The 11,408-nt window shown below is 35.1% G+C and overlaps 2 protein-coding genes across 4 annotated transcripts in view; one reads left to right on the plus strand and one right to left on the minus strand.

The window, feature by feature from the left end:
* The window catches only part of LOC125683838 (lipoxygenase homology domain-containing protein 1-like), a 59,697-nt gene extending 52,508 nt beyond the window's left edge, over positions 1–7,189 (plus strand). For both annotated transcript variants that reach the window (XM_056141649.1, XM_056141650.1), the window contains 5 exons: positions 2,091–2,264; positions 3,453–3,588; positions 3,856–4,139; positions 5,178–5,369; positions 5,530–7,189. In XM_056141649.1, the coding sequence (XP_055997624.1) occupies positions 2,091–2,264; positions 3,453–3,588; positions 3,856–4,139; positions 5,178–5,369; positions 5,530–5,711 (968 nt within the window). In that variant the 3' untranslated portion in view covers positions 5,712–7,189. The remainder of the gene's footprint in view (positions 1–2,090; positions 2,265–3,452; positions 3,589–3,855; positions 4,140–5,177; positions 5,370–5,529) is intronic.
* Positions 7,190–8,828: 1,639 nt separating this feature from the next.
* The window catches only part of LOC125683834 (tetraspanin-9-like), a 12,435-nt gene continuing 9,855 nt past the window's right edge, over positions 8,829–11,408 (minus strand). Inside the window, exon 8 of one of the 2 annotated variants that reach the window (XM_048925317.2) lies at positions 8,829–10,292. In XM_048925317.2, the coding sequence (XP_048781274.1) occupies positions 10,239–10,292 (54 nt within the window). In that variant the 3' untranslated portion in view covers positions 8,829–10,238. The other variant, XM_056141651.1, reaches the window with a different exon arrangement.

Here is an 11,408-nt window from a genome sequence, read left to right on the forward strand (position 1 = left end):
ATTTTTATTTATGCTTGTGTTTCTGAAATTATTTTAAAATTAATAAATCTATATAATAATAATTATGCATCTTGTATATAATGTGTTTTTATTTATATAAAATAACTCTCCCTTTCCCCCTTTCTGAATCCTTTGAAGTAATGTAGTACACTAATTTATTTTCTTTTTAAAATATAGCACATACATGTAATGCATGCAGTTAAAATTTTTGACTGACAAACATCTTTGAATTAATGTGCTGATACATGTAATGCATGCAGTTATAATTTTTGACTGATGAATGTCTTGTAATTAATTTACTGATTATTTTGTATTTACCTTTTCATCTTGAATAGATCTTCTTGGTAACTATCTGTAGTCATTTTTGGTAGATCTGCTTATCTATGCATTTATATCTATGTATTTGTTATAGACGTGTGTGGTGCATAGTCAGTATAGCTAAGTTTGCTGAGTGTCTATCAAAAGTGCAATAATGAAATCAGGCTTGACTATCGAGAGCATGAAAATGAAATCAGGCTTGATTATCGAGAGTGTGAAAATGAAATCGGGTCTGACTATCGAGAGCGTGAAAATGAAATCAGGACTGACTATCGAGAGCATGGAAATGAAATTGGGTCTGACTATTAAAAGTGCAAAAACAAAATCAGGCAAGACTTTCTAAAGCATGAAAAGGAAATCTGGTCTGATATCAAGAGTGCAAAAATGAAATCTGGTCTGATACCAAAAGTGTGAAAATGAAGTAAGGTGTGACTCTCTAGAGCACTAGTGTTGTTATCAATGAAAGTGTGAATTAGAGTTATTGTTATTTCTATGTGATTTAGATATTTTATTTGTACTCTTAAACATAGGTTTTACAATAAGAAGAGGAGACTTATATATTTGAATATGCTTATCGTGTCAACAGAAGAATGAACCACAGATCAGTATCATGACAATTGTGTAATAAGAAGTGCACTGCTAGTTTTTGCTGAAGGAACACACAATCTTTATTTTGTGATTTAAACCATTCTCCTACCTCCCCATTGTTAGAAGTGGCAACATCATTCTCTCCCCATTGTTAGAAGTGGCAACACTCGTTCTCTCCCCATTGTTAGAAGTGGCAACACTCATTCTCTCCCCATTGTTAGAAGTGCCAACATTCGTTCTCTCCCCATTGTTAGAAGCGGCAACACTCGTTCTCTCCCCATTGTTAGAAGTGGCAACACTCATTCTCTCCCCATTGTTAGAAGCGGCAACACTCATTCTCTTCCCATTGTTAGAAGCGGCAACACTCATTCTCTCCCCATTGTTAGAAGTGGCAACACTCGTTCTCTCCCCATTGTTAGAAGTGCCAACACTCGTTCTTTCCCCATTGTTAGAAGCGGCAACACTCATTCTCTGGCAAATGAACAAGATATGGGTAAAATGCTTCCTTTTAAAACAAAATCACCCATTATGTTTGACTTGTTAAAATTATAGTCCTTTCAATTTTGATGAATAGTTTTGCACATTTGAGTAAATCTCATCGGATCCTTCTGTGTTTTGTGTAGAGTAAGTGTTCTTTGTTTCAAGAAGCCTTTTTTTATGATTACATGGTGTACTTAAATTTAATATCATTTGTGCTGATTTCCTTAAACCTGTAGACATGCCCTCTGTTGCTGGAAATTAGGATCGTATCTTATTTAAAAAAGCCTTAATTGTGTGTGTGTGTGTGTGTGTGTGTGTGTGTGTGTGTGTGTGTGTGTGTGACATAGAGCTAGTTTTACTTGTACATGCCTTCATTGTATATTTTCATGAATCATGTTCTTATATTAAAAACTGCCAGTAGAGCTACAACAATTTTGCCACAAATTAGCTTGACAGACAATATTGTAATTAAAAACACATCAATTTAAAATGAGTCTTTACAGAACTGGGGAGAAATATGATCTTTCCCAATTTTTTCCCCCCAAACGACAGTTCTGCAGCTAAGCCTCTATATTCTATAGCTACCACAATCAACTGTTTAATGTTTGTGGTGATGTACTGTACTGTGTTGAATTTCAGTTGGATGATGTGTGCATCATAATTAGCCAGCACTACAATAATTAGCAACATTTTTTACGTGGTAGGTTTTGGAGCAGCGTGGCATTTAGACTATATTGAAGTGGAAGACATGTCAACCAGAAAAAAGTACACTTTCCACTGTGGGAAATGGCTCTCAAAGAAGGAGGACGACAAACAGATTGTGAGGGAACTGACCTGTGCGACTCGACCTTTAACCCCAGGATCTCAGGACGAAACAAGTAATTTATACATGAACACTCCATTCTTGTGTACAGAATGTTAGTGGATATATACAAATCTTCATTTAAAAAAAAAATCCTTGCTCAGTAAATTAGCGGGCTGGGGCCCTGGATCATATCTTATACTTAAATCTATATATTGTGCTAAAATTGTACAGTAAACAAACAGTTCAAGATATGTTTTTAGCTCACCTGAGCTTTTCTGATCACCTGTTATATGTCTGTCTGTAAACTTTTCACATTTTGATCTTCAACTCCAAAACCACTGGACCAATGTGTATTCAAAACCACTGGACCAGAAAAAACAGAACTGATGTGAAAGCTTTCTTAATGAATGCAGATTTGAAATTATTCAAATCTAGACCCCCGGTGGTGTAAGGTAGGTGGGGGGGGGGGGGGGGATATGTATAGAAGAAATCTTTTCAACAAGAAAAACAGGGCTCTTGATTAGTGAAATATACAAGCATCCTCGGGTAAAAATGCAGGTGCAAGTTTCTTCAGATCATGGCTGTAGTGGGAAGATGAGGGCCACAATAGGGGAACAAATTTTGATATTAGAATATATAGGGGAAAAACTTTAAAAATCTTTTTGTGATGAACAGCAAGATCATGATTACTCATTAGCTCAGCTGAGATATAAGCTGGAAGTGAGATTGTAAGATCATATCACCAGAGAGTTGAGTTTAGTACAGATTTAGAGTTAGCTCAACTGAGATATAGGCTGAAGTGAGATTGTAAGATCATATCACCAGAGAGCTGAGTTTAGTACAGATTTAGAGTTAGCTCAGCTGAGATATAGGCTGAAGTGAGATTGTAAGATCATATCACCAGAGAGCTGAGTTTAGTACAGATTTAGAGTAGTTTTAGGCCGATAATCACCTATAAATGATTGAAATTCTAGGTAAGTCTAAGACACATTTCATCATCCGGGGTCTTGAATACAAATTCATTCTGATTTACAAACTTAGTGCTTGTCATGTGAAACAAGTCCTATTTTTTTTTTATATAAACTTACGTGACATAAAGCATTATGAAAGCTATTTCATCCATTGCATTTTGTCTATTACATTTATAATTGTAATCTAGTATGTATTATTTGTAAGTATATATACCAAAGCTTTACCAAGGTGAACAGATTGTCAGAAAATATCAGTGTGTAAATGCTTTGTATATTTTGTTTACTTGCAGTTTATGAAATTGAAGTAAAAACAGCTGATAAAGAGAAGGCTAGTACCGTACATAATGGTTGGCTGATAATCAAAGGCAAGAAAGGAGAGACCAAGATGAAGATGAAGAACAGCGCTCGAGACAAGATACTCCGGAGGTATACAGATCCTCTTTTATCCAAACCTCATTCTTGGTGTCCATGGATATTTACTGTATTATACATAAAATATTGAAGTTTCTTGATGAAGCTTTGAAATTTTTGCATCAAAGCAAGCAGCAGATGTCTTTTAAATCAGGAGAAAATATACATATGCAAATAAATTACAATGTCATAATGTGGTGAAAGAATCATGCTGACATTCCTTAAGCTGTGTATTATGAAGGAGAATGTAGTATATTTAAATGTGTACATTGTGTTTCCTAGAGGTGACACCAATACGTTCAGCCACAGTTGTAAGAATCTGGGGAAAATTCAGCTAGTTACTGTCGGAGCCTACGAACGAGAAGACAAACCTTTACAGGACCTGGAGGGGAAGGATGCCATGTGGTACTGCTACCAAGTGGCCATCACGGACACCAGCACCGGAGACAAGTACCTCTTCCCCTGTAAGGACTGGATCCAGATCGGATCTTCTCCATTCAAGCGTAGCATGGGCAAGGAACTGGATTTGAAGGATGTGGAACAGAGTCAAGTATCTGTTGTAAGAAGTAAGTGTATGACTAGATTGAAGGATGTGGAACAGAGTCAAGTATCTGTAGTAAGAAGTAAGTGTATGACTAGATTGAAGGATGTGGAACAGAGTCAAGTATCTGTTGTAAGAAGTAAGTGTATGACTAGATTGAAGGATGTGGAACAGAGTCAAGTATCCGTAGTAAGAAGTAAGTGTATGACTAGATTGAAGGATGTGGAACAGAGTCAAGTATCCGTAGTAAGAAGTAAGTGTATGACTAGATTGAAGGATGTGGAACAGAGTCATTTGTCCGTAGTAAGAAGGAAGTGTATGACTAGATTGAGGGATGTGGAACAGAGTCAAGTATCCGTAGTAAGAAGTAAGTGTATGACTAGATTGAAGGATGTGGAACAGAGTCAAGTATCTGTTGTAAGAAGTAAGTGTATGACTAGATTGAAGGATGTGGAACAGAGTCAAGTATCCGTAGTAAGAAGTAAGTGTATGACTAGATTGAAGGATGTGGAACAGAGTCAAGTATCCGTAGTAAGAAGTAAGTGTATGACTAGATTGAAGGATGTGGAACAGAGTCAAGTATCCGTAGTAAGAAGTAAGTGTATGACTAGATTGAAGGATGTGGAACAGAGTCAAGTATCCGTAGTGAGAAGTAAGTGTATGACTAGATTGAAGGATGTGGAACAGAGTCAAGTATCCGTAGTAAGAAGTAAGTGTATGACTAGATTGAAGGATGTGGAACAGAGTCAAGTATCCGTAGTAAGAAGTAAGTGTATGACTAGATTGAAGGATGTGGAACAGAGTCAAGTATCCGTAGTAAGAAGTAAGTGTATGACTAGATTGAAGGATGTGGAACAGAGTCAAGTATCTGTTGTAAGAAGTAAGTGTATGACTAGATTTTACCTAAGTAGAATGTGTGGAAGGTCAGTTTACACATTACAGGTCTGCATGAACTCAGATGTTTTTATATTATAATGCAATTTCAGGTATTCAAAGCATCAAGAATTTAATAAGATTTATCTAAAATCATTAATTAATCAAGTCTTTAATATTTCTTTCACAGGTCTTGCCTCGGTCAAATACCAGATAATTGTGTACACTGGCGACGTGTTCGGTGCAGGAACAAATGCTAATGTTTATCTCACGATTTATGGAAAAAACGGGGACTCGGGCAAACGTAGCTTGGAGCAGAGCTGGAGAGACCTCTTTGAGCGCAACCAGATAGACAAGTTTGAGATAGAATGTTTAGATCTAGGTAATTCATTAAACATGAAATTTAATTGTAACAGTCCTCTTCTCACCTGAATGAGTGGTAAACTCTAGTGAATTTGTCACATGTACTTGTGTGTTTTTAAAAAAAAAACCAAATTTGAAGAAATTACTTTATACTAACTAAATTTTGTCTTTTTTTTTAGGGGAAATTGAAAAAGTGCAAATTGAACACGACAACAAAAACTTCCGTCCTGCATGGTTTTTGGACAAAATAGAGATTATTAATCTGGGTACCAATGAGAAGAAAACCTTCCCATGTAAACAATGGTTAGACAAAGATCGAGGGGATGGGGCGATATCAAGAGAATTGCTTTCCAGTGACTGAGAAGTGCAGCGGCTTCAGATATTACTGTTACTCATGAGTTTTGTCAAAGTTGGGTCATATTGACCAGAGAATTACTGTTATGCTCATATTGACCAGAGAATTACTGGGATCTCATATTGACCAGAGAATTACTGGGATCTCATATTGACCAGAGAATTACTGTGATGCTTTACATAATCTGAATAAAGTTTTACTCAGAAAAATCAAAACTATTTTAAATTCCAATTGTATATGAAAAATGTTTTTAAAATGTATATAAGAGGCATTTAGCAGAGGATAATAACTGATGTTTTTAAAATATTTTTTATGTTGTGTATGGCGAAGATTTTTTTTTATGAATTTGAATTGGACTGTAGTTTTAGATTTTTCTCCAGTTGTGAGGTTTGATATGTCTTATATTACTTTTCTACCCGCACCACTCCGTCCATTAGCTGGACCAGATTTATGACATTTTTACGGCTTCCTCCATGTCCACATTCATTGGAATCCTAAGTCAGACTGTGATATAATTAAGACAGGGATTTTTCTTTTCAATTATAGTGATGAATTTTCCCGTTGTCCACTTTTTAAAATTATTTTTTTTATGCTTGAATGTACTGTATTTATATTTTACACTAAAAATAATCGTACCTGTGTGTGTGTGCCTTTGTATCAAACCAAATGGTTTCTCTGAGTTACTGCTTTTTGGTAAACGAATTCATTCCAGGATAAGACCATTGTGTATATTATTGTAGAACTTTTGTACAAACCTGTATATATATTGTTAGATACGATAGCGGATTGTTTTGTATTATACATGTACCTCATGCTGGGTTTTTTTATCAGCTGCCAATTCTGTCTTGTGAAGCAAGTGAAAGTTTAATGACATTGTCTTTGTCAAATACATGTACAATTGAAGGTAATTTTTTTATTTGTTTAAGATGCTTTCAAGATTTAGTCCATCCTTATAACAGAATTTCTCATGAGTTTGTATGCTGCTGTAAAACTTATTCATCATCATTGAATTGTACAGAAAATACAACAGACCGTTTGTGGATGTTTCTCTGTCGATTTGAATTGTACATAAACAGCTGATTGTAGAGTTCTCTTTGTAAGTTGATATATTTATTTATATTCTAGTCACATTGCCTACGTAATTTATTAACAGTCATGGATATTTCCATGTAATTATACTTTAGATACATTTAATGAATTAAACATTATACTTGTGTTGAATCTATGTGTAACTTTGAAGTACATTCCTCATGTTATTTACCTGCTACATGTATTTTTGGTGATTGTCATCCTGTGCATGTTAAGGGTTGTGGTATTCAGCTTAATAAAACTTGGATATATTTTGACCTTTAGCAAGGTCACCAATGATAAACATAGAAATGACTATCATATCTGTGTAGTGCCATGGTTACTAATGTCTGGTAAAAAATCGTGGTGTTAATATATTAATTCATTTTACCAAAAGAATAAAATTTCAATCTCTACTTCGTTCTTGTTGTTCTCTGACAACAGAAAAAACCCTGAAAGATGTTTGACATTTTCCTGTTTTAGTTGTACATACAGTCGAGTAATCAAACACACCACTATGCTGTTGTATTGTACATACTGGAGTAAATTAACCAAACACACCACTATGCTGTTGTATTGTACATACTGGAGTCAGTTAACCAAACACACCACTATGCTGTTGTATTGTACATACTGGAGTCAGTTAACCAAACACACCACTATGCTGTTGTATTGTACATACTGGAGTGAATTAACCAAACACACCACTATGCTGTTGTATTGTACATACTGGAGTCAGTTAACCAAACACACCACTATGCTGTTGTATTGTACATACTGGAGTCAGTTAACCAAACACACCACTATGCTGTTGTACATACCAGAGTCAGTTAACCAAACACACCACTATGTTGTTGTATTGTACATACTGGAGTCAGTTAACCAAACACACCACTATGCTGTTGTATTGTACATACTGGAGTCAGTTAACCAAACACACCACTATGCTGTTGTATTGTACATACTGGAGTCAGTTAACCAAACACACCACTATGCTGTTGTATTGTACATACCGGAGTCAATTAACCAAACACACCACTATGCTGTTGTACATACCGGAGTCAGTTAACCAAACACACCACTATGCTGTTGTATTGTACATACTGGAGTCAGTTAACCAAACACACCACTATGCTGTTGTATTGTACATACTGGAGTCAGTTAACCAAACACACCACTATGCTGTTGTATTGTACATACTGGAGTCAGTTAACCAAACACACCACTATGCTGTTGTATTGTACATACCGGAGTCAATTAACCAAACACACCACTATGCTGTTGTATTGTACATACGGGAGTCAGTTAACCAAACACACCACTATGCTGTTGTATTGTAAATACCGGAGTCAGTTAATCAAACACACCACTATGCTGTTGTATTGTACATACTGGAGTCAATTAACCAAACAACTATGCCGTCACCTTGTTGTACAAGCTGGATTATAATCTATGGTCGTTTTAATGATCTAGTTTGCCAATACAACCCATCATTGGGTCAAATGCTATCTGACTTGTTTCATACCGATTGTTAGGCCATTCTTGGCACACTGATTTTAACTCCATTTGACCTGATCAAGATTTAAGGCTCACTGTGGGTGTGACTGGTCGACGGGATGTTTACTCCTCCTCGGCACCTAATTCCATCTCTGGTATATCCAGGGGTCCGCATTTTCCCAACTCTATTTTGTATTGCTTATGAGATTGATCGCTGTTTGTGATCTTCCATCTTTCATTAATTTGCAAACATCCTCAGGTAGTGCAGATTCCAGTTTATTCAAATCATCACCCTGGAGGGTAGGCCAAGGCAACAAATAGGGCATTTAATTTTTACGTCAATTTAAAACAAATCTGAAGGCAGGACCACGGTTAGTCAGCATAGTCGGAGAGTGTATCTCCGGTTAACATTTGTTTGAATGTTAATGGAGGGAAATGGATACTGGGTCATTTCTTTGAAATTCGTTAAAGATAACAACATGATTTACAGATTATAAGCCATGTGAACTTTAACTTCCAAGTTTTCAAGCCCTTCACTGCTTCAGAGAAACTCGGCTGTAACCAAAGAATATATGTCGCCTTTATTAAAAAAATATAATTATACATATAAAATACAGATATAGTGTATACACGCAGTCATGCATGTCGATTTTTATTTTAAACATGTATGTCAGTATGTAATTTAAAATAATGGCAAACTACATCACAGGATTATCACGATTCATTATCTTAAATACTAATTACATTAAACTAGTAGAAAAATGGTGATAAACCCAGTGTTTACCTAATTCAGTATTTCAACCAGTTGTAAACAATTGTCATAATTCACAACAAACAATTTCAAATGTTACCTAACTAACATGAGATGATGAGACAAGAATAAAACTACTGTTACAGTAACAATACATGTAAATATATATGTATAGATCGAGCGACACAAATGTCCCCACCGGCCTAGCCAAAACTTATCTGACCAGACCCATGTAAGAACTGGACTTGTGCATTCTCATCATGTACCTAAATCTCAAATTTCAATTCAAATTGTATATGTGACTGATATAAGGAAATGTTTAAAATTTTCTGAGTCCAAGGGACATAACTCTGCCAAATATGATGTCAGACACTGGATTCATTTCATAATTTGACCTGCATATTTTCATGATGTATATTTCATATATCCTGAATTTCAATTCAAAATGTTCATGTTATACATTGACTGAAGATAATAAGCAGAAACTGATTTCTTGGAAAAAAATTTAAGTCCAAGGGACATAACTCTGTCAAAAATCAAATAATACTTTTATAATGTACACATGTCTATATACTGAATTTCAGTTCAGCATCCATAGCAGAAATAAAGAGTGAAAATTTAATTATGATAGAACGACAGAAAAAGTAACATGCCTTGGCCATTTCATAGTGGGGGCCTAAAATTACAAAAATTTTGTGTAGAATCGGAATCAGAAACTATAAATAGCTAAACTTTTCAAAATACAATGTACAATGGCAAGCTAAGAGTATGTACTTGTATGCGATGGACAATTGATTCCATAGATAAATATGTTACAATGTAAATCATACCTATAGTGCATCAGGTGCATTTAACAATGTCATGATATCAAAACTGGATAATGGAGGAAGACCAATCCATGATCTCTTAGAAAAAAAACAATAACAACAAAATAAAAACACACAGCGCACATCAGAGATTCTTGTTCTAGCACTACATGCACATTCTACAAATAATCCGTGCCAGGAACCAACATGTGATTTGAAATGTTTTACTGATCTGTAATGTACAATGTAAACCCTTCTAGTTATTCCAAACTTGGTCATCGCTAAATACAGGCACAGTACTACTTGAATATAATTAGTCAGTTTTAATTCTCATTTGTGCATCACCATTTAGCCTGGGTACATTTAATCAGAAGCAGTTTTCAAATTCAAATTAACGATGAAGTTTTCTCATCAATTCCGCCTGAGATGTACAATAAGCACTGCCGTAACCAACAGAAGCAAAACCTGCAAAAACAATACAATATTGTCAATGTGTATAAATAGTACTGATATTCACTTTTATCATATACCCATCAATGTTTCATACTGTTGATTTCACAGAGTGTGATTCGGTTCTCAGGATCACCACACTGTGGTTTTCTGATTCCGTATCAGTATCCTTTGAAACTGATAACGTCACAATGCAGACGTCACAATACATCAATGCAACGTTTTTTGACCGCGTCACAAACAAAACTGCATACACAATATATAATTTCACTGAATGTCTGTGCTTTTGATTATTTGGATTACATTTAGTATTTTATAAATGTGGATTTAAAGATGCATATGGGGTTATATAATAAAATCATTACTACAGTAACTTGATCTGAAAGTTGGATCACATCTTGTTGACTGGCGCGGATCAGATCAAACTTGACGCTTCACGTCTCCTGGATCTGATGATCCACGCCGGCTGACTCTTTGGATCAAATTACTGTAGTAATGATTATAGATATATATATTACAGCTACTGATAATACTGATACAATGCTATCCATATACAACAGGAAACTCTCAACAACTTGAAGTCCATGGGACTGCCAAAATCTATCAGAAATCCAAGAATTCAAATTTTCAAATAGTAATGGTTATAAACCCCGAAATCGTCAATATGACCAATATATTTCAAATCTTGCATCAAAAGATTGTTTGATGTTGTTACTCACATTCTTGTGAGAGAAGTTTTAAAGTGATACTTGCAATACGTGTTAAAAAATCAGGTTGGATTCATATTTTATTCATATTCTATGATAGCTAAAATTCACACTTCTCTTAATAATTTTCAGTCTAAAAATTATCATCTTATTTTCATGTCTCAATATTATAGTCTTGAAATTAAGGTCCATGTTTCATAATTAACTTATTCAGTGCTAGAATTAATTATCTTAATTAAATTTGTTGTCCAATCTGAATACCAACAGTAACTAGGCAGAGTATGTGTTTCATCGGTGAAGTGTCACACTTATAACCATCCAATTAGTGGTCCACACTTCCACTTGCGTTTCATTTAAATCATATCATGGTAAGTTAGGTCCACGATTATTTCCCCAGCTTTAAATTGACAGCTTGTATACACAA

This window comes from Ostrea edulis, chromosome 6 (assembly GCF_947568905.1).
Source record: "Ostrea edulis chromosome 6, xbOstEdul1.1, whole genome shotgun sequence".
In the NCBI taxonomy this organism is placed as follows: Eukaryota; Metazoa; Mollusca; class Bivalvia; order Ostreida; family Ostreidae; genus Ostrea; species Ostrea edulis.